The 25,020-nt window shown below is 40.1% G+C and overlaps 2 protein-coding genes and 1 non-coding gene across 4 annotated transcripts in view; 1 reads left to right on the top strand and 2 right to left on the bottom strand.

Moving 5' to 3' along the window:
• The window catches only part of LOC128888314 (protein claret segregational-like), a 9,098-nt gene extending 5,299 nt beyond the window's left edge, over positions 1-3,799 (bottom strand). The window contains exons 1-5 of the mRNA XM_054145047.1: positions 2,972-3,799; positions 1,171-2,177; positions 617-914; positions 264-538; positions 3-181 (exon numbers count right to left, since the gene is read on the bottom strand). Of these exons, the coding sequence (XP_054001022.1) occupies positions 3-181; positions 264-538; positions 617-914; positions 1,171-2,177 (1,759 nt within the window). The 5' untranslated portion in view covers positions 2,972-3,799. The remainder of the gene's footprint in view (positions 1-2; positions 182-263; positions 539-616; positions 915-1,170; positions 2,178-2,971) is intronic.
• Positions 3,800-5,087: 1,288 nt separating this feature from the next.
• LOC128888295 (WD repeat-containing protein 43) lies at positions 5,088-12,993 on the top strand. Of its 2 annotated transcripts, none has more exons than XM_054145020.1 (7): positions 5,088-5,304; positions 7,215-7,709; positions 7,838-8,279; positions 8,697-9,003; positions 12,018-12,262; positions 12,510-12,687; positions 12,854-12,993. In XM_054145020.1, exons 1-6 carry the CDS (start codon positions 5,107-5,109, stop codon positions 12,677-12,679), a joined length of 1,857 nt encoding a protein of 618 aa, XP_054000995.1. In that variant the 5' UTR covers positions 5,088-5,106; the 3' UTR covers positions 12,680-12,687; positions 12,854-12,993. The 2 variants fall into 2 exon arrangements, with proteins under 2 accessions (XP_054000995.1, XP_054000996.1); XM_054145021.1 differs by lacking the exon at positions 5,088-5,304 and adding an exon at positions 6,950-6,976.
• A 1,000-nt stretch (positions 12,994-13,993) lies between these two features.
• Positions 13,994-14,066, bottom strand: Trnai-aau (transfer RNA isoleucine (anticodon AAU)). Its single transcript has one exon. It is a non-coding gene; the product is annotated as a tRNA-Ile (tRNA).
• Between the last annotated feature and the right edge of the window lie 10,954 nt (positions 14,067-25,020).

The raw sequence follows: 25,020 nt of genomic DNA, 5'->3' as shown, positions 1-25,020 counted from the left end.
ACCTAAATTCGCTAGCGATTTGTTAATATTTTTTGTTTCGGCAATTCGAGCTGATTCCTCTGCTTTCAGTCTTTCAGAACCCGCTAAATCTACTAAATTCAAATTTCCTATCGAAACTTCTTCTTTCCCTTTATGCAAACCGATAAGTTTTATTCTCGTTACCGAATGCGATCTCGATGATCTAAACAATTATACTCTGTTATTGCTCATGAATCTATTGATTATTTTCAAATAAATGATAAAGATAAAAAATATATATTTACCGTTCATTGGATAAAGTAGCCGCGACTGCTCTATTACGTTGGGCGGTTAGAAGGCATTCGTGCAGTTCTTCAGGACTATGTATTTCCTCAATTTTAAGATTGCTAACATATAAATCGTGTCCTTTACTATCAGTCATACGGATTTCATGTGTTTTTACTTGAGAATCAAGTAAATCAACGATATGCTCATTATAAATCTCAAGGAAACTAGCTTCAATTCGGTACTCCCAGCCAAGTAATTGGAATTGCTTCATTTCTTTGAATATGTGTCGTACCTTAATACGTAAACGAAAGCAAGAACGTTAGCAGACATTATCTCTTCCACAAATTATAATAAATAAAATTGTATGTACCGTTCTAGGTATCATGCCCTCTGTATCAGTTCCAGGTGAACCTTCCATCGTAAAAGTTTTACCTGAACCAGTCTGACCATATGCAAATACACAAACATTATATCCTTCTAAAGCAGACTGAACTAAAAGAGCTAACTCTTCGAAGACATCTTGTTGGCTGGTATTAGGTGGAAAAACTTTGTCGAAGGAAAATTCTTGTCGCATTCCTCTTAGCTTTCCACTACAACTCATTGCATCAGAACCATCTAACTTACCCACCTCGATAGTGGACTCATCAACGAAGTTCATTATACACATCCTGTGAACAGTGTAAATAATCGTTTGAAAATTTACTAAATTTAATATTTGGATCAGTATTTGAAACTTTTTAGAATGCACGATACTAATTAGAAGTTTACTTTATAGTACAGAAATGATCCCTGAGAAGAACAAACCGATACTAGAGAAATAATATTCAGACAATTGTTAAACTCAGATGAACAATAAATGATGAGATCCCTCCAGAGGTTATACCCTTAACATTTGAAAATACTAACTAGATATACAATACATACGTTTTTCCTTTCTGGATTTCACTTGAAGTTCTAGGACGCACCCGGCAAAATACTCGAATATTTCCTTTTAATTCCTGTATCGCATTATGTAGACATCTACGATCCTTGTCCATTGTATGAACTAGAGACTGTAATTCACTATTGACTGTACTTAATTCTTTGATAATTCTTTCCTGCTTTTCCAAATCTGTTTGTTGATTTTCTATGATAGATGTATTCTTCAATAGTAATGCTTCTTGAGACAAACACTTTTGTTTAAATTCTTCTAAACATTTTGAGACAGAATTAAATGATTCTTTGGATTCCAACAAACGTTTATTCAAATTCTTTCTTTCTTCTTCTATAGTACTCATTGCTACTTTCAATTCCTTGAGTTCATCATCTAATCTCTTGTTTAAAGTTTCATATTCTTCTATCTTTAACTTATACACATTTGTATTTGCTTCTGAAGTATTCACCTGTTCCTGTAGCACGTTAAGTTTCAATGCTGTATCTTTATACTTTCCTCGTAAGGTAGATAATTCATTGGTTGTGTAGGCCAAGCGACCCTTAATATCCCACTTATTTGGTTTGGTTGTACAGTTACTTTGTGTTTTTTTATCTGCTGTAACTGGTACAGTGCTATTAACAATCTTGCCTGTTGCTGTAGCATTCTGTTGTACAGCTCCTGGCTTAGAAACAGGTTTAATAAATGGCTTTTTAACTGCTGCATGTACAATGTTTGTAGTAGCTGGTCTTTTCAAAATCCTAGTTGTTATCGACGACATCGTTTTCGATCTAGCGAGGTTCTCCTTCGTCACAGGTTTATTTTTTATGGTACTTTTTAAATCAAGGTTCACTACACTTTGTGTCTTTTTCAACATTTCAGATGCATTATTGATATTCGAATGAGACTGTTCGTCACCACTTTTGAAAGCTTTTATCTTATTCATGTCTGAAGTATTAGTTGATTTAAAATTAATAGAGTCTGTCAAAACAATTTTTGGTTTAGGCAAACGTGATTCCATCTGTGGGACAATCATATAGATTAACAAAGTGTAATGTAAAGGAATCGTATGCTTACTCATGGTTCAACTAAACTAAGAACACATGCATTACCCAAATAGCAAAAAATTGATAAATCAAAACATCTATTATTAGATGAATCTTGTATAATTCATGCTGTTTCAAATCACAAGCTATCTTAAATATGGTTTGTCAACAATTAAGAATGTACTATACCTATTCCTTCCATTCTTAACTTACTTAACTACCTGCACATACAACAAATTCTACAAAGAAAAACCTTGGAAAACCTTGTATTTAGGTCTATGTAACCCCAACTTAAATCATTGCAAATACTTGATTACAAACAAAACTAATGTGTAAAATAGATTGAAGGAAAAATAATAGAATATGAGAACAATTAGTAAAAAAGGACTGATACAATTAGTGCCAATAAGACTCGAAAAAGTTATAAAGCAAACAGAATATTCAACAATACATAATTATAATAAAATATACTTTTAAACTTATATACAATGATTCCCTTTTTTTCGCAATTTTATGACATATCACAGTTTTATTTTACGTTTTCATTAGTTAAGGATCTGAACTATCTATTTCTTAATCAAAGAAGAATTAAAATCTTATCATTATCTTTTTACTTTGCGTGTTATTACTATATTTTTTACATGCAAATAATTCTGCGATTCACAGAACGAACTTGTTTTCTTACAATCACTACAAAAGTCTAGAATATATTGTTCGTAGATAGAAACATAGATACGAACAACAATGGCAACAGTCCAATAAAACAAACCTTTTCGTCTATAATAATAAAATAAAATCCCTCGCAGTCACACGCATCAACTGTCTACAAACTCAAATTGTTTACCATCAAATTACCTAATACTTTCACAATAACAAAACTATCATCTGACGTGTGAACATATTTCCTGTCCAAAGATTATAGAATGAATGCCAGGTTACTTCGGCAAAGGTTAAACGCGATTGAACGTGATTAAACGACGGTTGAACGACGTTTCGTGTGCTTGGTTTTCAAATTCATTTGTTGCGCATGCGCATTGGAAACAAACCAAGCGCAAATACTGAAGCATAGGAAACGATACGTGATGCCTTCTATGGGTGCGCAGGAGACAAACTGGCGCCACCAACGGAGAGTAGGTGAACTATTAGATAGTTTTTCCCGTTTTTCAGGCACAATAATGAAAAAAACATATAATTATTATAAATTTCGTAATCAGGGGAAGTAAATTTATCGTCTCGTCAAGCGTTGTTTGGAAATTGAAAAAAGAAATTTCTTGCTTTTGAACGTATTTTTAGCATGTTTCAAAAGCGAAATTGCAAAATCTGGCAATATCCCCCACAGCGGAATTTTATAAGGAACAATTTAAAAAAAAAACCGGACGGAAAGGTCGTTCTCTCGTCTCATAAAATGTAAATGAAGTCGTCGCTATGAAATCGAGGAGACTGATGCGTTTGCACAATGGCTTGAGTTCCACGCTCTCCACCACAGCACATCACAGCGCTGGTGTCATCTCTCCTGATGCTGGTGTGCCGATAATCTAAAAATGCCTTTCAGCATGATTCAGCAGCGTACTAAGAGTATGAAGGGCCCGAGCTTATATATTTTACTTTTTCATATGTATATATATTGTTAAGAAACGTCATGTATATGTTAAGGTTGTTTATATTGCATTGCAATTAATTGATACAGAATAGTCTATTACGATAATTTCAAAGAAGTAAATAATACAAAACTGATATGATAGTTATAATATGGTACGAAAATAATAAAGTACAAGTTGTTATTTGTGGAATGTAATGATAGTATGCAATATAAAAAATATTGTATAACAAAAAGGGAAAAACGTTGAACATTGTTATATATATTTTTATTTGATTGTCAGATTGAAGTTATTTTTCAATATGCGTAATTACATAAGAGAAAGCACACTAACAAGGGGAAGACACGGATGTTGCAGTCGCTTTCGCAACGACACCCTATGGGGGTCGTAGTACGCATGTAATACTGCAAAACCATTTTGGCTTTTTTTTCAGAATGGGCCTTCGTTTTCGATGTACAATAAAAGTATCTAGCAAGGTTCGTTGAATACATTGGAGGCCCGGATACGAATCCCGATTGGTTTTTTTTTTTATTTCAATTTTCTATCAGAAATATACTTTTTGTATTGTGACGGACCTCGCGTGGACGGCCGGGAAAGCCGCTATTCAACACGATTGGTCGTACAATTTCCACGGACGAATTTGTTTATAAAAATTTGGGCGCCAGTGCCAAGTGCACGCGTCCGTTACTTCCGTCCTTCCGGCTGCTCTAGCGGAGAGCAAAACTCAGGGGAGGTCGAAAGAGGAAATAAACTTTGATCCGCGTACGGGGGTAGACATGGCACGTGACCTCTCCGATTCGGCAGGTCGGTATTACAGCAGCTACTCTCTGCATAGAAATGATATTACCATTAGATATGCGGCAGCGGAGGAAAACTAGATGGAGCTGCTTGTTATTGCCATACACTAGATATACGAAAAGGAGCCAGAGCCAATCTCCGAGTTGACTTCAGCGACAGTTGCGGAAAAAGTAGGAAACTCCGAGACAAAGACAGAAAGGGCGATACAACAATTGCAGGAGAGACGAGGACAGGGCAATTGGGCTAGCATGATTTTTTTCCAGGATATTGAAGCAAAGAAGCAATATTTTCTAATAATTCTGGTTTTAATATATTCGTTACACTTTGGCGGATGCGACTCCAAGGCCTGATTTTGCAAAATTTGAATTCCGCTTCTAATTTGAATATAAATATATACTACATGCGGTAGTGTTTAAGCTATTCCGCGTTGTGGCGCTACATGCCATGAAGCTAAGTTCACGTGATAGCGTAATACGTAAAAAGTTGTCCTAGTGTCTATAGTTAAAAAATGGCGGCTACTGTTAGTTGTTACGCTTTTTCTTCCGATGGTGAATATTTTGCTCATTGTGGAAATGATGGGAAGTTAAAAATTTGGGATACATTCACTGGTCGTTTAAAACAAGAATATGTTTCAAATTTTCATCTATCTTCTCCATGTTCTGTTTTGGCATGGCTTTATGTTAATTCTTCGACGAGAAATGCCACGGTAAGCCATGTGCTTTTTTTATTTTACATTAGAATGCATTATCGTTTTACTATTTTGTAAAGCTACTTTGTCTATTGTTATTCAGAAATTGTATTAAGGTCTATTGTTTCTAATTGTGAATGTCCACATTAGATTTGTTCTTTTTTCATTTTGATATATTTCATAATATAGATTTCAAGGTTATGTTTCCGATGCGGTCTACAATTTTTTATAACTGTTCACAGACATAAATACTGAAATATGATTCCTGTAAAGAGTTTATCAAGATTATTAATATGTTTATCAATCAAAAAATCTTTATTTTACTTAACATTGTACTATTTGTTGCAAAATTCTATGCATTTATTAAATGCATATTGTAAGTTACCTTATATACTAAACAATTTCTTTAAATTTGTATGGATATCAATTTTTAAGCTATTGTTTTCATTGATTTATTATATACCACACAATAATATTTTTATAAGGAAATTTTTGCTCTTATTTTTATTAAATGAATATTTAATAGATTCATTAATTAAGTAAGTAGAGTGATTATTCCTTAAAATTTCTAATTTTAATTATAGAAATAAAATATTTGTACGCTGTATATATTATTGTTACAAAATTTTAATTATATTGAAATATGTTGTTTATATATATTTTAATCCACCACAAATTTGTCAGGCTGGTTTTCCATAAATTCTATTAAAATTTCTTTTTGTTCACCATATATATAGGCTATAACTGGATGGATGATACAACCGAATGGGGTGATAGTACATGTCAAAATAAATCGAAAAAAGAAATAACACTTTTTTACTTGACACTTCGTTTTTGAGAAGATCGAGTTTGATAATTCTATCCAGCACTCGAGCACTATACCACCTCTAGGTTTAGATATATATAATAAGTAAGGAATGTTAATGTATGGATATTACATTTATTGATTGTATTGACAGTTCTAATGTTAATTACATAACATTGAATAAACTGTTCAAAGTACTGTCCTTGTTGATGCGTACATATCATTGCTTGGCTTATTAGTGAGTCATGAACTGACGCCAATGAGCTTCGACACTTTATTTGATTAAAAGCATTTATTATTTTTTCCTTCACTTGTTTCTGTGATTTAAAAATTATTGCCTATAATATTCAGCTGCTGCTGTTGCATTTCCATGACAAGCTCCTAATGTTTTTATCATTTCAATGTATATTTTCAGTTGGTACAAGTAGACATTGTCACAGCTCGACTGATCGAAATAGACTAAAAGTAGAAGAAAGTCATATGGTTGAAGGAAAAATGTGAACATTATAAAGGTCAACATTACAACATTGCAAGCAAAAGAAAACTTGTAGCAAACAATGACTTCGAGAGACAGTCCAGTACACAGGTACTGGATAGAATTTTCAAACTCGATTTTCTCGAAAACGAAGCGTCAATCGCAAAAATGTTATTCCTTATTTTCTACTTATTTTTACATGTAGTATCACCCTCGGCTCGGTTGTACCATTTGTCCGGCCACACTCTGTACTTCCTATACATTTTTCTTTCTTTACATTTTCAGTATTGTCATCCATTTTTACAATTTTCTATTGTGCAAACATTTCATTAAAACCCTATCAGCAGTTGGTTTAGTAGCCGTATACGCAAAACTACACATGACATTGACAGGACGCCATGTATATTTCTGTTGGTATTTTCTAAAATCAAACGATCATTGGTTCGTCTCCAACGTGTAAATCTAGCAATACTGCAATTTCATACGTATACGAATCAGTAATTTGTATGATACTTCAGAATACTGGTTTTCGTATGTGAGCGATTCGTACACGAAACACGCCGTACGAAAGTGTTCGTATACGAATAAATTCACACGAAAATCGAGAATAGACCCCCTGTTAACAATTTCTTTCACATATCTTTTCAGCCTTCACCATGGAAAAAACGCAGAAAGAAGTCGATTTCAGAAGAATCCAATCCCAAAGGCATTGTTGCAATGGGTTCTTCAAATGGAAGAATTACACTTTACGATACTACAACGTCTTCAGTTACTACTCAACTAAATGGTCACTCTAGTACAGTTACTGCAGTGACATGGTCTGAAATTGCTGGTTTGTTCACTGCAGCAGATGACCATCACATTATTCATTGGAATCTTAAAGACAATGGAGTAAAGTTCAAGTGGAAATCTGGGAGAGGAAAAACAACATCTTTAGCAATTTCAGGAGATGGAACAAGTTTATTGTCAGGAGAAAGAGTTATTAAGTGGTGGAATTTATCTACTAAGGAATTAATCAGGACATTCACAGGTCATGCTAATCAAGTGACATGCCTTTGTACTGCTCAGATGTCATCTGCGAGCAATTATTTAATTAGCGGAGCCTGTGGCGATGGTTGTCTTAATATTTGGGCTTTAGATAAGGTAAGAGATTTTTTTCTTTTTAAGTTTTATTTGTCTTATTAATAAAAAATTTGTAATAAATAAATTAATACTTGTAATCTTTGGATCATGTTAACTATTAAACTTAGTAATTATATAAATATTTACAGAATAAAAGTGATAGAGCCCCTGTATCAAGTTTAGCTCTTCAGGATGATGCTGTAAGTGTTTCTGTAACTGTCTCGGAGGAGTCTCAGGTAGTCGTACTTGTCGTAACTAGGTCAGGGCAAGCACACTTATTCCAATACCAACCAAATGGTCGCTCAAAACCTTTGAAGCCTAGCTTAAATATTGCAGTAGCATCTGATGTAAGTCAAAAAGACAGTGTCCAGCAAATTTCCATCTTAGATGCAAAATTGACAGAAGACCAAAAATTACTCTTAATGTATGGTACATATCTTAATCCTACATTTGAAAGGGTGACTCCAGATTTCTCTGACAAAGTACAGTGTCTAGTGCGCTCAGAGAGTAGAAGAAATAAAGAGAGAAAAGAAGAAATTTCTAAGGTGAAGACTGCTATAATTGAAGATAACATTGAATACCTTGCACCAGGTATATGTTATTTAATGCGTAAATAACATAGTGTTTACATTTAACACAAAGAATAATGCTTAAATTTTTTTTTACGAAATTGAACTCATTTTTCATTACTTACATCATTAAACTTGCTAATTATTCATCTAAGTTTCATTTTTTCAATAGCAATCTATTTGTTACAGTTTCATCTCTTCGGTACATTTGCATATTTTAGATAAACAAAATTTTTAATATTGATTTCTGATTCACAAACGTATTGATTATTTGCTAACGTCGTTTTATGATATAGTTATAGTATTCTTTTATGTATTCTTTTCTTTCATAATCATAATCATAGTCATTCATTATTGAAAAATCGACAAGAATTTTGCTAAATAACATTTAAGTGAGTCAGACGTAAATGTTTGTCACCGGTGAGTTTATTTTTCTTAGGAATAATTGAAACCACAACAAAAAGGGACAGAAATAATTCTGGATCACAACTGTTACTAAAAGACAGATTGGAAAACCTAAGTTTAAATGCTGAAAGCAGTCCTGCAGGAAAGACTACTACCTCGGGCAGCAATAGAGCGCAACTTTTAATGCAAGGGTTGAATAGTAAAGACAAGACTATTTTGGGCAATATTTTTCTTACGAGGAATGAGACTATTATTAGAAACACTATTGCCAAACTACCAATACAGGCAATTGGACCACTACTCAAAGAGCTAACCATCTTGCTCCAGGGTAAAACTTACGCGTAAGATTTCCAAAAGTCAACTAATTTTCATTAAGTTTAGTTTTTATTACATTATTTACGTGTATAGGGTGTAAAAAATTAATGGTCACCACTTTCAGAGGTTATTATACACATCTGGATCGGTGGACATTCGCAAAAGAAACCGTCCGCAAAATCCATTATGACCTCGAAATTTAAGGTCAGTTTTTTTTTAATTTTAAAAAATTCTACTCGAGGAATAGGTAAAAAGCTTCAAATGATCCACATACCGGAGACGACCCGTTTTCGCGTAAAAAATTGTTAAAGTTTTTGCAACTTCTCGATAGCGTGGAGCAACTCACCGCCGCGGCGGCGCCGAGGATCCCCCACCCTAGCTCCTCTTCGTATATACACGTGCGATGGTGAAGTGTGACCGCACCACACAAACGTAATACGGAGCGCGGAAGAAAATGAAACCGTGTTACATATTTTCTCAATCTGTCGTTTTTGAATATTGACCAGTAAATTTTAAATTGCGTGTTTTGTTGTCTTATAAACGATATTGTTTATTTTCCGACGATCGATATTTTTTCTTCGTAGTCAATCATTGAAAGTGTAGAGTGTAATCGTGCATTTAACAAATTAAATACATTTGATGCGCTTTTATTTGCCAAGGAAATACGTAACATGATTTTATTTTCTTCCGCGCTGCGTATTACGTTTGTGTGGTGCGGTCACACTTTACCTTCGCACGTGCATATACGAAGAGGAGCTAGGGTGGGGGACCCTCAGCGCCGACGGGGCGCCCCGGTCGGATGCTCCATGCTACCGAAAAGTTGCAAAAACTTTAACAATTTTTTACGCGAAAACGGTTTGACTCCGGTATGTAGCTCCTTTAAAGCTTTTTACCTACTCCTCGAGTAGAATTTTTTAAAATTAGAAAAACTTTGACGTTAAATTTCAAGGTCATAATGGATTTTGCGGACGGTTTCTTTTACAAATGTCCACCGATCCAGATGTGTACAGTAACCCCTGAAAGTGGTGACCAACTTAATATATTAATATATACACTGGCCTTCAAAAAAAATGGGACACTATATTAAAACGTCATAATTCAGAGAGTTTTCAACCAATCTTCAGGAAACTTCGTGAGTTTTAGTTTTGAAGTGTCCTCTGTGTGTGTGCAAAGTTGCATTGACGAGGGTTGATGAGAAAAGGTTAATTCACCCCCCCCCCCCCACCCGGGCGGGCGGCGACCTCTAAATGGGTAATGCAGAATAACGGCACTTCAAAAGGGTCCAGGATTGACGGAAGGGGGTGAAAAAATCAAAAAAACCTTTGAGGCGACTCTGTTTGATGCCCCCTACAAAATGCACCCCTTGAAATCGCTCTCGGATAAACCCACCCCGAACAATCCCCCACCTCCCCTAAAATCCACAATTTTTAGATGACAGTCCCGATTTTGGACTCGATGCATTCTTTGTACTCCCCTGATCCAGGAAATGCCAGCACTCATGCTGTGCAGCCCATTGCCACCCCTTGAGGGGTGGAACAGCTCGCGACTTTTCAACCCCTTTCGTAAGGGAGGACTTCCAGACATCAAAGAGCGATGAAATTCACTATGTTTGTTCTCGATACGTTAAGAACGAAAGCCCAACAGATCCCGTTTCGAAAACTGCCCCCTGAGCTGAGCAGGGGTGGTCCAAAGTTAGGGGTGGTTCACCCCAAGTGTAAGGGTTGTAACGATGTTTCGTTGCGTGGAACATATGTGGTACGGCCCAAGGCATTGGAGTGACACAATTTTGATGCCTTTTCCCCTCGTGATAGCATTAAAATACGAAAATGTTTTTTTGGAAAACCCACCTCCCGTCTTCAGACCCGTCTGTGGGGTGAACGAGTAACCTCACGTCAACGCCGTTCGTGGATTCGGACACGCAATTGCTTTATTAAACATGTCCCCAAAAATTCAGATTTTTAGAATCATGCTTTCATTGCAAAATAAGGCGAATTTGAGAGCGCTGTAAATGAAGCCGGCTCTCAGAAGCGGTGCGGTACGTTACCAAGGAGCTGCATCCGTACGTGGTCAGACCAGACCGGACCCCAATTTAACATGGGCTGACCACGTACGGGTGCAGGCCCACGCTCCACTTCTGAATGCCGGCTCCGTCCGGTCCATTTACTACTCTTTCAAATCTGCTCCGATTTGACCACGAAAGCGTGATTGAAAAAATCTGATTTTTTGGGGTTCTGTTAATATTCCTGGATTTCCTGGATCAGGGGAGTACAGAGAATGCATCGAGTCCTAAATCGGGACTGTCGTCCAAAAATTGTGGATTTTAGGGGAGGTGGGGGATTGTTCGGGGTGGGTTTGTCCGAGAGCGATTTCAAGGGGTGCATTTTGTAGGAGGCATCAAACAGAGTCGCCTCAAAGGTTTTTTTGATTTTTTCACCCCCTTCCGTCAACCCTGGACCCTTTTGAAGTGCCGTTATTCTGCATTACCCATTTAGAGGTGGGTGGGTGGGTGGGTGGGGGGGGGGGGGGTGAATTAACCTTTTCTCATCAACCCTCGTCAATGCAACTTTGCACACACACAGAGGACACTTCAAAACTAAAACTCACGAAGTTTCCTGAAGATCGGTTGAAAACTCTCTGAGTTATGACGTTTTAATATAGTGTCCCATTTTTTTTGAAGGCCAGTGTATATATTCGCTAATATATTATTATGCTTAATTTTATGCTAAATAATATGCACTATAAATTTTCAATTCACAATTATTTTCTTACCATAAAGGATACTTTTTGTTCACATATCGAAACCAGTATGTTACAGTAATTCTATAGTATTTCGATTAGGTGAATTGTATTTATTATTTATAATGTCTTCTCTAGACGTTTATTATATTATTCTAAACTTACTATTTAATATTGCTACGCAATATTATAGTGTAATATTAATAAAATAAATAATAATGTATTAAAAAACGTTATTTAAAAAAAATATAGATCTTGTTTTATATGTATTTTACTTATTATTTTTGTTTTTATTGTATTGTAGGAGTAAAGTTGCAGTAAGATGGTTGGAGGCATTATTGATGACACATGCAGGTCATCTTTTGTCGCAAGCGGATCTTACACAATCATTTGGTCCAATTTTGAGTTTAATAGATGCCAAATTGGCTCTTTTGTCAGAACTCTCGAAACTTAAAGGTCGTATTTCTCTCGTCACTGGCCAAATTTCTCAGACAATAGAAGAACACCATAAGGATATTGTCGAAAATTGTCTTGTTTATCAGGATTCAGGTTTGTAATAAATATTCTAAACTAGCTTTATATTTTGTACTCAAATTGGTAATAACAGTTATATATCCTACAAATGTTGCTTATAGTTCGTTTTTAACAGTTTTTAATAACTTTATGTTTTTTTAATCAAATATTGTATTTTAAATTATATCTCCTTCAAATTAAGTTTTCTTCATTTTTTTTCTATATTATAACTTCCAATTTGAGCTGTATTGAAATTGAATATAATAAAAGCGAATATACGTAGATTCCTCAGACGAAGACCGTGGGATAGAAGATGAGGATTTAGAAAGTGAGTCTGATGAAAATTGGGAAGAAATGTCAAATCAGGAAGATCAAGATGATCAAGAAGAACAAAATGATCAAGATGTCAGAAGTGCCAATTCTGATAATGAAGATGAATCTTTATCCAGTTAAATATTAATGTAGGTACAACTTCTGCAAGCTGAAAGTGTTAAATTAATTATAGGCGTATATGATGGATCATGTCTCAAATATATATATAGTTTTAAAAGAATAACGTTAGTAATTTGAATCAGATCACATTAATTTTGTTAAATAATTAAACTGTAATTTTGTCTTTTGTTCTAGTAAATATTCAAGATTCCAGATACATTGAATGTGGAAGTGAAAGAAAGAGTAAAGAATGTTAAATAAATGACGTTTTTCTACACGAAGTATTCACTTTTATTATTTCTATATCCTTGTCATTTATTCAAATTGAATAGAGAGTCAGTCAGTCAAAGAGTCAGAGAGTCAATCTTTCTTAAAGGGTAGCAGTTATCTTTTTAAAATTTTGTTAAATTGTCAATTATCTAATGCATTAAATTTACGTGAAGAACATTTAATGATAATACAAAGTGGTACTTCTTTTTTAAAGTAAAATGTTGGTTATTAAAGATGGAAACAAACATGAAAATATGAAATTACAGGCCAGTCATATTAGACAATTTTTTTGCCAGACATTGCATAAAATACTGTAAACTTGCATTGTTGATATGTTGTTAGGTACCACCCAGATAGTATAAATCCAGATTTGAGCCAGTCGAAAGGAGTATCCTGACGAGAAAAGTTATCGTTACCTTTTTTTAAGTAGATAAAATTTCCTACAATTTGAGGTGTGTCGGAGCTCTGGGGCCTATTCTCGAGTTCTGACGATCAGTTTTGCAGTATACGCAAGTTGGTCACTTGCACATGATGTCTTTTTAAACAGTATCACAGCCGACTCTAGTACTAGCCGTGCTGAGACAAAAATAGCAACAGTGCGAGAGTCCGACTTCGATATATCTTTTTTTTCTTTTTTTTTTTACGTGAAGAAATGTATTTACGCACACCCCCTAAGGCGGAGAGGTAGTGTGGGACTCGCCCCTTGATCTGATATCAAGGGGAATACCCACTAAAACCTCACGGTGGTCGGGCACGGCGCTCTCAGGGAGGGCACCGGGATCTCTCCGAACCCTACCGGTGCTCTCCAGTGCAAGCTCCGCCATTTATTGGCGGAGCGCTCTCTCTGGTGGCGAGCGAAAGACCTCCCCACGTGACCGCGGGCATCACTGCTCAAAACACCCTCCTGTCCCTTGTAGTCGCCTTTTACGACAAACAGGAAATACTGTGGGCGTATTCTATTCCCCGTCTCACGGGGAAGAAAAGAAAAAGGGAACACCAGCGGTTGGAATTTACAAGCACGACCATCATCGCTTTTCCATCACGAGTAATTGAAGAAACAAAATCTGGGCCATGGGGGGTCGAACCCGCGACTTTCGCGTTATTAGCACGACGCTCTAACCAACTGAGCTAATGGGCCACACGGCTTCGAAATACCTCTTTTTTTTCGGATGTAGGGACTTCCGCCGGGCAGTGTGGGACTCCCCGCAGGCGAAACGTTACCCGCCGGTATCCCCCCCCCCCCCCCCCCCGATGGCCGATATTGGGCAACACAGCAACCGTGGGCTCTCTCCAGGACGGGTAAGCGACCTTCCCTCCCCTACGAACTCCACCACGGCCGCCGCGCCACAAGCTTCTCTTGATCTTTGGGATTCGTCGACTCTCGGAATCAGTCGGCAGGATGCTTTGACAGATATAGGTTATTATCGTTTGACAGATATAGGTTACAGTGGGGAATAGCTGGATGCAGATTATTAAGATAGAAGAAAAAAATTTCACCAGATACTACAAGAAATAATACACAAGAGACAGTAATGTTGCCTTGTAATACATGTGTGCACACAGTAAAACTATAATACACTGCTTCAAACAATTAGTGTGACACTTTTTCAAACCGTCATAACTATGGGAGTTTTCAACCGATTGAAACGATACTGCGTGAGGAGCATTTTTGAAGTGCCCCTAGGGGTGTGTAAAGTTGCATTGGTGAGGGTTAACGCGAAGGGGTTAAATCACCCCCTTAAAAGGGAGCGCGTCGAAAAACGTCACTTTTGAATGTGCCAAGAGTAATAGAAAGGGTAAAAAAAATTTAAAAAACCTTTAGGGCGACTCTTTTTGATGCCTTCTACAAAATGCATCCCTTGAAATCCCTCTCGGACAAACCCACCCCCCCACCTCCTCTAAAATCTACAATTTTTGGACGATTTTAGACTCAATGCATTCTCTGGACTCCCCTGATCCAGAAAATGCCATCACCCATACCGAGCACTCCATAGGCTGGAGGGGGGTGGAACAGCTCGCGAATTTTCAATCCTCTTCGTAAGGGACCACTTCCACACATCGGAGAACAATGAAATTCACCATATGTAGGTGAATTCACCAGTAATGTATGCTGGTTTAAGTCTGTCGATATTAACATTCTTCAAAATGCCATCTACGTCTAATTCAAACAGTACGTTTGAATGTCTTTTTGTAATCTTGTATGGTCCTCTATACGGCTGCTCCAACGGTGATTTCACGTGATCAGATCTAAGGAATGCATGGCTACAAGTAAAAAGATTCCTGGCCACGCCAAAAGCATTTGACTTCTAGGCCGCGGACATCTAGGCCAATTTTTAAACATCCTCAGTTTGTAGATGATACGCCATTTAGCTTCTTCATTTCACCGCCAAAGTGCGGAGCAGTCACTTTACGTGAATTGTCATTAGGATCTGAACGTCCGCACTGTTGAACACAGCATTTTAGCTGCGCATAGTTGGAAAGCACCGAATTTTACATTGTGTTACACAGTGTCGCCTTTGCACTTTATTGGGAAGGACTTTCATGTACTGGCAGCTCATTTAGATTTCACATCTTTTTCTACTTTCTTGTAGTTTTTTATGGGGATCCTTTATTTTTTTTATGATAATTCCTTGAGTCCTCCACTTTTTGATGTACTTGGCGTAATTTTTTTACTTTTTTAAAGTTTTTTTATGGGGATCTTACTTCTTTTTACAAAGAGAATTTGCATAATGAATGACTTTAAATAATTTTTATATTATATGTATATAGGGCTTCCTTTTCCGGTAGTGACTGTGTGGTGTGGAAGGAAAGGAGAGTAAGAGGATAAAGTGGTATAGTGGAAGAAGAAAGAGGATTAGAGGAGTGCAGAGGGTGTGAGAAGGGTAGTGGTGGTGTGTGGATCAAGTGTGAGTGGAGGGTAGGGGGAAGAAGGTGCAGGAAAGGGATAGGAGGTTAGGAAGAGGAAAAGAGCGAGGGGATATTTGAGGTTAGGAAGAGGAAAAGAGAGCTGGTAGTGGTAGGGAAGAAAAGAGAAAGACAGGGACCAGAGAGAGTGGTTAGGGAAAGGGTGATAAGGGTAAGAAAAGGGTGGTGAGGAGAAAGGAGAGGAAGTGGGATAGGAAATAGAAAAGAGTGAAAGCAGTGGAAGGGGAGAAGAGTGAGGGAGGAGATAGGAGATTGGCGGGAACTGGATAGAGATAGGTAGAGCGAGACGCGTAGCGGTAATGAGGAGAAGAACGATGAGATAAGAAGGAGTCGGTAAGGTAGGGAGCGGGAGGTAAGAGAAGGTAGAGCTGGGTACTTGGGAAAAGTAAGGAACGAGAAAAGATAGGAAAATGAGTGTAAAGGAGAAGATGGGGATGGAGACAAGAAAGGCAAAGGGTAGTTACGTGGAGGAAGGGGGGAAAGTAGGAAAAGAGAGAAAAGTAGCGTGGGGAGGAAAAAAAGGATGGATGAATTTCTGAAGGGGCGGAGAGGTGGAACGGAGGGAGAGAGGAAGGAGATTTTCAGCAGGTTTGACGCAAAGATTGCCAGAAGGGGAGGGAGATAAGGGGGAAAAGGCGAGTATGGAAGGACTGGAGAGGGCAATAAGGGAAATGAGGAATCGATAAAGGAGGTGAAAGAGGACATGAGGAGAAGAGAGGAGCAATGGAGGAAAGAGAGGGAGGATCTGATAAGGAGAATAGAGACTCTGGAAAAGAAGGTGGGAGAGGGAGGAGAAGGGGGTGGGCGAGAGGGGGAAAGGCTGGGAAGGGAGAAGGAAAAAAGAGAGTTGGCAGAAAAGATGAACGAGATGGAGTGGAGGCTGGAGTGGAAAAATAGAGCGGATAGGAGAAGGAATATTATTATTAGGAGACTGAGAACAGAAAGAGGGAGAGAGATAGAAGCAGTGACGCAAATGCTGGAAAGAATGGGGGTAAAAGGGGAAGTGGAGATGAAGAAAGAGGTGATGAGAAAGAGGAGAGAATTAGGTAGCAAGGGGGAATGGATAGAGGATGATCTGACTCAAAGAGAAAGAAGGATGCAGTGGAAGTTGAGAGAAATGGCGGAGGAAGAAAGGAGAGAGGGTAGAAAGGTAATAGTTGGGTATGGAAAGGTTTGCATAGGAGTATGGTAGAGGTGGAGTGAGGAAGAAGAAAGGCTAAGGAAGTGGGGAGAGTATGGGAGAGTGGGGAGGGAGGGAGAAAGAAAAAAGGCGTAGGGAAAAGGGGAAGGATGAGGGAAAGGAAGGGGAGAGAAGGGGAGAGGGGAAAACTAGAGGGTGAGGGAGAGGGAAAAGAACGGGAAAGGAGTGGAACGGAGAAGGGAGCGAAGGAAAAGGGGTGCAAAATAGCGTTCTGGAATGTGGCGGGGTTGGGGAACAAAGATAAGGAGTTTTGGGAGGGATTAGAGGACTGAGACGTATTTGTGGGCATAGAGAGAGACGTAGTTGGAGGAGAAAAGTTGGCGGAGGATGAGCAGGAGGTTCCTGGAGGATGGTGCTGGAGGCATCAGCCGGCGAAGACAGTGAATAGGAAAGGAAGGGTAATAGGAGGGATGGTTTTGGGGATAAGAAAGGGGCTAGGAAGGGTGGAGGAAAAGGGGGAAAGGGGGTGGGAGAGGAGGAAGTGATTATAACGGGAGGATTACAGGTAGAAGGTAGGAAGTGAAGAGTGGTGGGGGTTTATGTAAACCAAGATATGGAGAAGAAATTAGAAAGGATGAGAAAATGGATGGAGGTGGGAGGAGGGGAGGAAAGGATAATAATAGGAAGGGATTTCAATGCGCGGATAGAGGAGAGGGGGGTGGGGGGGATTGGGTGGAGGATGAGGGAGTAGGGAGACGGTCAAGGGATAAGAAGGTTAATGGGGTGTGTGGAAGACTGGCAGGGGTAGTAGAAGAGTGCGGATGGGGAGTTCTAAACGGAACTATAGAAGGGGATGAAAAAGGGGAGTACACGTATACGGGAGGGAGAGAGGAGTCAGCGATTGACCTGGTGTTAGTGAATCCAGGAGAGAGTGCGTCAGGATAGAGATTAGAGACAAGGTAGACTCGGATCATCACCCGGTAGTAGTAGAGTTGAGGGGTGGATATAGGAGGGAGAGGGTGAGTAAAAAGGGGGACGGTGGAGGAAGAAGGATGAGGGGTAGCTGGTCGGAAGTGGAGAGGGAGGGGTTCAGGAGGAGAACGGCGGGGTTGGGAGGGGAGGGAGTGTCGACGAAAGAAAGGTGGGAGGGTTTGAAAAGAGGGTGACGAACGCGATCGAGGAGGGGGGAGGAGAGGGAAAGGAAAGTGGGGGAAAGAAGAGAGTGGTGGAATGAGGAGTGTGTGAAAAAGAAAAGGGAGGTGAGGGGAAAGCTAAGGGAGTGGAGAAAGGGTAAGGTAGGAAAAGGGGAGTACGCAGCGGGAGTATAACTGTGAAAGGAAGAAGGCAGAGGGAGAGGAGAGGTTGATGAGGGAGGTGAGAGAGATCAGGACAGACAGAGAGGTGTGGGCGTTTCTTAAGAAAGAGGGAGGAGGGAGGAAGAAAGTGGGGAATGAGGTGAGGTGGGTATGGAGGTATGGAGGTGTGGAAGGAGTATTTTATGAGGTTTTTGGGGGGAGTGGAGAATGAAGGGAAAAGGCAAGGAGGGAAAGGGGGAAAGAATTCGGAGAGGTAGTGAAGGAACTTAAGGATGGGAAGGCGGTGGGAATTGATGGCTTAAGAAATGAAGTATGGAAGTACGGTGAAAGAGGGCTGAGGGAGGAGGGAAGGGAGTTGTGTAACGAAGTGTGGAGGGGAGAAGGTGGGTAGAAGAATGGAAGAAAGGGGTTACTGTGGCGATAATCGAAAAAGGGAAGGGGAGGAAGGTAGAGGACTTTAGGGGGGTCACGCTGATCCCAACACTGTATAAAGCAGTGGTCGGAATTGTCTTTACGCGACGGCCGATTTTCGATGGCTACGCCTACCGGCTTCCCCTTACCGCGCGGAGAGCCTACAAGGTGACCGAGGCGCAGAACCGTTGTATGTCCCGAATAGTGCGGCGGGCCCGTTCATTCTTTACTTCCCATCTAGTGAATGGGTAGTAATCTAGTAGCCCTCGAAAATCGGCCGCCGCGTGGAGAAAATTCCGACTACTGGTATAAAGTATACGCGACAATACTAATAAAAAGGATTGAGAGAGCGGTGGAGAGTAAGGGGGTGTTGGGGGAGTGGCAGACAGGTTTCAGAACCGAATCACGCGCGGAGCCCTCTTTCCTCGGCCGAGTGTCAGCCCATTTCAGGGCTCCTAGAGCGAGGAACGGGGTCTTCGGGAGCTGCCGGGTGGAGCGAGCTGGAGACTCGCGAAGCCCAACGGGCAGCCCAGGGAAGGGGTGGTACAAGTAGGCAACCTGTTTGCACCCGATAGAGATAGGTATTTGCTGGCGGACCCTCAGGGTCAAGGGAGGAGGTGGCTGGTAGTGTTCCGTAGGAGTTCCCAGCCACCTTCAATTAGCTCAGGATAGGTTGTCGTGTGGTTTTTAGTGGGTAGGGCAGGCCCTTCAGGCCACCTAGTCCCACATAACCCCGTCTCTTTCCCTGGAGTGGCGGGGTATGCGTAAAGCATTTTCCACACATAAAAAAAAACGGACAGGTTTTAGAAAAGGGAAATGGACAATGCAGAACATTTATGTTCTGAACTATCTGGTGAACAGAGTGTTGAGGAAGAAGGGAGGGAAGGTGGTGGCGTTGTTCCTGGACCTTAAGGCGGCGTTTGACACGGTGGATAGGGAAATGTTATGGGCGACGATGAGGGCAAGAGGAATAAGTGAGGGGTGGACGAAAAGGATGGAGGAGATATACAGGGAAACGGAGAGTAGGGTGAGGGTGGGAGGGGATATGTCCGATGGGTTCTGGACGGCAAGGGGTCTGAGACAAGGATGTCCTTTAAGTCCGGTATTGTTCAATGTACTATTGTCGGATTTAAAGGAAAAATTGAGGAGGATTGGGAGGGGGGCATTAAGGTGGGGGGGGGGGGGAGAAGAAGAAGGTGCTGGCGTACGGGGACGACATTGTGGTGGTAACGGAGTGGAAAGGGGACATGAGGGTGGTAATGGCAAAGCTGGAGAGTAGTATAGCTAGGCGGGTTCTAACTCAGGAGCTCCGAGGAACCGTGGGCAAGGGGGTTGGGGGGAGGGGGCACGAGCGGTGGGGGGTCGGTAATTATTATCTACGGTCGGTAAGGTAGGATACAACTATTACCTACGGTCGTTAAGGTACAGGGGGACACCACCGGTCGATAATTATCAGTGATCGGTAAAAAAGAAAAACGCAAATTTTACATGTAACGAAATAAGCGCGCACGCTATAAGGGAGGGGGAAACCATGCTCGTCGTCTTCGCGGGAGATAAGCGCGCACGCCGTAAGAGAGGGGAAACCGTCCTCTTCGCGCCCAGGAGTGGGGGCGTCGTTGCGGACCCCGCGGGTTCCCTTTCTCTCGCGCCCGAGTATTTTCTTCCTCGCACTAATGCCCCGGTTACCCGTGCAACATATAATATTACATTACAATCTTTAAAACAGCCATCGGTAGGAACGTCTCGTGATGATGGCCTCGAGCAGAAGATCCAAAAACGCAAAGTTTGCAAATTACAATTCGGCAGCAAATCTTTTATTTGCGCGATATAATTTTTCAAGGACTAGATATTAAAGAAACGGTAGAGGTGACATCATTCGTTGGTGTGCTTTAAAACATTACACCGGATGAGAATATGATATGGGAGGAAATGTGCTAGAAAGAAAGACACATATATCCAAGCTATTTCTTTTTTATTGATAACTGTATTCCAGCATTACATCTAAACATAATGCTAACAATTCAGAGTCAATCAATGAATGACGCTCAAAATTTTCATGTTCAACAATTGCCTTTGAATAATCCTTAGTTTCAGCATTGTGTATTATTTCTATAAACTTGTTGTACTTAGATTCTATCAGGTACAAGTTTTCAGACAGCCAACTGTACATGTCATCGATACAATATTCGAAAGCGAACAACTTCTGTACGGCTTTTTCACTCATGAACATAGAGACGTTAGAATTTGAGAGTTTTGCGAGTTTTACGTCGTTTAGTTGTCGGAATTTAACTGTTACATCATTAATGCTTATCGCCTCGCTCGAGGTTCCCGATGTATCAGTAAAAATCTCCAGAATGTTATGCCTCTCTCGTAGGAGATCTTTCCACGTATCCATAGAAAATTTTAATTCGTTTCCCCGAAACGGAACAGGATAGCTCCTATAGCCAGCTCTACGTCACAGGAACCTCCGATTCGAACCCCGATGTCGAGATACTTGTAGAATGTATCCATCAGGGGATATCTCCTCCCCAGTATACGCACCACGCGTGGTACTCCACGTTCAGAATAAACATTATTGCTATCACTGACAAGAGAAACAAAAAATTATAAAGGATATTGAATTTTTGAATGCATATTTTGTAATATGTTGTCAAAGAACTTACTGTGTGCGCGATTTCTTTGTTAATGGTTGGTTGAACTCCTTGTTTGGAAGATTCTCTTGCGTTGCTCTAGCGATTTCAGCATTGGACCACATCGTTGATGTTTCCATATAAGGCGATAGAACGATGTTGCGAACAATGATTGAAAAAATGCGTTTAGACATTTCTACATAACACCACCTACTCTTTGTTAGATGGACAAAAAGATGCTCAAACAGCGATACGGAATATGAGGGGATTACGAAAATCTGCAGGCAGTGACATCATAGCAGGGGCATATCATATGACAAAATCACGTGACCTAGACTATAAAAATTGTGCTGCAGATTGAACTGCATTCAAACTGTTCTGTAGTGGCCCCCAGCGAAAAAGTGAGTGCAACCATGGAAGAACTCCTGGAAATGGAAAGTCGATTGTGGGACCAAGCCGATCGATTGACTTCGCAAGAAGAATACCTCGCACGGGAAGAACGATGCAACGAGTGCTTCGAGTCGCTGGGAGAACATAGTCGAGCAAAACGCCCTCGATTATCGATCGGTGTTCAACAATCGTTGATCGCTCGTATCGCGCGTCTCGATAGTCTAAAGTATTCGTTGCGCAGACGTTTCTTGTACGAAGGTGACGGCCATTCAAGCACTGGACTCTTGTGGCGTGAAATAGACACTGCGTTCGAGAGCCGCGTATTAACCGGCGCTGTTTTGAATTCGCACTATATCGAACCGCGTAACTTTCTTCAGAATGCGAGAGACGTTGCGCTCAAGCATATACGGGGTGCATTGGTGAAACATAAGACACTAAAAGTGAATATACCGTGATGTACCATACAATTACCGCGAGAAATACAACTAAAGAGAGCTGTAATCAACGTATGCTCATACGACAATGCATGTTTCACGTGGTCAGTAGTGGCTGCTCTGCATCCAACCGAAAGAAACGCATGTCGGGCATCGGTATATCCTTATTATTCAACGGTGTTGAATATTCAGGATATCGAATTTCCAATGACATTGAACCAAATTAAAAAGTTTGAACACGCCAACAGCATCTCCATCAACGTCTACACCACTGAAGAAAAGAAGGTTCTACCGATACGGCTCGCCACACGGAAGATGGAGAGACATGTCAATTTGCTATATTTAGAAGGAGCAAACGGCGTAGGACATTTCGCGTGGATCAAAAACTTGTCCCCCCTCGTGAGCTCACAATTGAGTAAACATAAACGCAGAGAATACTTTTGCGATAGGTATGTATATAATAATTCTTTTTTTCTTTTCTAATGTGTTATGTTTGAAACAAAAAAATTTATGTCTTTTTATTGCAGATGCTTGCACTACTTTAGTTCGAGTGAGAAGCTGGAAGCTCACACCGTAGATTGCGAGAAGATGAATGATTGCGCAATCGTGTTACCAGATGGTGACAGCAAGTGGCTCAGCTTCAACAACTAAATCCGGAAAGAGCGACTTCCATTTGTGGTGTACGCCGACCTCGAGTGCATTTTGGAGAAAACTGATCGAGAAGCGCCAAGATCTACATACCAGCATTATAAAGTATTTAGTATTGTATATTATGTTCAATGCGCGTACGATTCGTCCTTGTCGGTGTACCAGTGTCGTCGTAATGCGAATTGTGTTTCCTGGTTCGTCGAAGAATTAAAGAATTTGGCACATTTTGTTAAATCAATTTTATCAAATAACATACAAATGGATGATTTAACGAGCGAACAGCAGGAGGCATTTCGCAACGCGACGCATTGTCACATTTGCGAAAAACCGTTTGGAGAAAGCGATACGAGGGTTCGCGATCATTGCCATCTAACCGGTCGGTACAGAGGTCCCGCGCACTCCGATTGTAATCTAAATTATAAAAACTCTTTTTACATTCCTACAGTTTTTCATAATTTGTCTGGTTACGATTCGCATTTTATTATCGAAGAAATAGCTACAGCCTTCGAGGGTGCTGTCAGTCGACCGTCAAATGGACCGTCGCGAAATTGTATAAAATTGAGATTCATCGATTCATACAAATTCTTGAGTACCAGTCTCGATAAATTAGCGTCTTTCTTACATAAAAGCAAATTAAGAATTTTACGAACCGAGTTTCAAAATTTGTCTACCGAAGATTTCGAATTATTGACGCAAAAGGGTGTTTTTCCGTCCGAGTACATTGACTGTGCCGAAAAGATGGAACAATTATATTTGCCATCGCGCGAATCATTTTACAGTTCCTTGACGGGCGATACAGTATCGGAGAGCGAGTAAGCGCACGCCGAGAATGTGTGGACACGGTTTTCCATTCAAACGCTGGGCGAGTATAGCGATTTGTATTTGAAAACAGATGTCTTGCTGTTGGCGGATATTTTTGAAAATTTTCGTGAAAGCTGTATCACAAGTTACGGACTCGATCCCGCGTATTATTACACTCTGCCCGGTTTTACGTGGGATGCCATGCTGAAGCATACAAAAGTTAATTTCGAATTACTACCAGATATCGACATGGTCCTGTTTATCGAACGCGGTATACGCGTCGGATTAAGTCAATGTTCAGGTAGATACGCGAAAGCCAATAATAAGTACATGCAGTCATACGATCCATCGAAAGCATCGTCGTACTTGATGTACTTTGATGTGAGTAATCTGTATGGGTGGGTAATGTGTCAACCATTGCCATATGCAGAATCTCAATGGGTCGACAACGTCGCAAACTTTGACGTGTCTTCGATTGCTGCCGACGCCCCCCACTGGTTATATTCTACAGGTTGATCTAGAATATCCGGAACGTTTGCACGACATTCACGCGGACCTGCCGTTCTGTCCCACACGTGCCAAACCACCTGGCAAAAGAGAGGACAAGCTGCTCGCAACTCTATACGATAAGCAGCGTTACGTTCTCCACTATCGTAACCTGCAGCAATGCACGCGACATGGTTTTCGTACTACAAAGTTACATCCAATTAAATACAAAGTTTAGAATTCTCGCTACAAACTATTTTGAAAAGAATTTGTATTAATTGATGAACAATGCAGTATTTGGCAAAACTATGGAGAATGTGCGCAATCACGTCGATGTAAAATTAGTATCAAAATGGGAAGGGAGATATAGTCCGGAGACAATGATCGCAAAACCAAATTTCCACAGCCGTAGCGTGTTGTCGAAAAACTTAGTTGCCATCGAACTGCGAAAGCTTGCGGTGAAGTTCAACAAACCAATCTATGTGTGTATGTGTATACTGGATATATCTAAGATTTGTTTGTATGAATTCCATCACGATTACATGTTACCCACACATGGCGATAAATGTAAAGTTATGTACACCGATACGGATAGTTCAATTTACCACATCGAGTGCGAGAATATTTATGATACTATAAAACGCGATATTAATCGATTTGATACCAGCGATTATCGGGTAGGGAACGTTTACAATATACCGCTTCTAAACAAAAAAGTCCCCGGTTTGATGAAAGACGAAAATAATGGGGCAATAACGACAGAATTTGTTGGACTCAGAGCGAAAATGTATGCACTGCAAGTAGATGGTAAAAAAGATACGAAAAAGGCGAAAGGTGTAAAAAGTAACGTTGTTTCCAGGATCATAACTTTCGACGACTACACGCAGTGCCTACGAAACGAAATTGAAAT

This window comes from Hylaeus anthracinus, unplaced genomic scaffold, assembly GCF_026225885.1.
Source record: "Hylaeus anthracinus isolate JK02 unplaced genomic scaffold, UHH_iyHylAnth1.0_haploid 11991, whole genome shotgun sequence".
In the NCBI taxonomy this organism is placed as follows: domain Eukaryota; kingdom Metazoa; phylum Arthropoda; class Insecta; order Hymenoptera; family Colletidae; genus Hylaeus; species Hylaeus anthracinus.
Note: the sequence above shows the minus strand (reverse complement) of the source record. Positions and strands in the feature narration are given on the sequence as shown.

Coding starts and splice junctions, on each gene's coding strand:
- LOC128888295 (XM_054145020.1), top strand. CDS start 5,107: ATGGCGGCTACTGTTAGTTGTTACGCTTTTTCTTCCGATGGTGAATAT. Junction 9,004..12,017: donor CTCCAGGGTAAAACTTACGC/GTAAGATTTCCA, acceptor ATTGTATTGTAG/GAGTAAAGTTGCAGTAAGAT. Junction 12,263..12,509: donor TCTTGTTTATCAGGATTCAG/GTTTGTAATAAA, acceptor GAATATACGTAG/ATTCCTCAGACGAAGACCGT.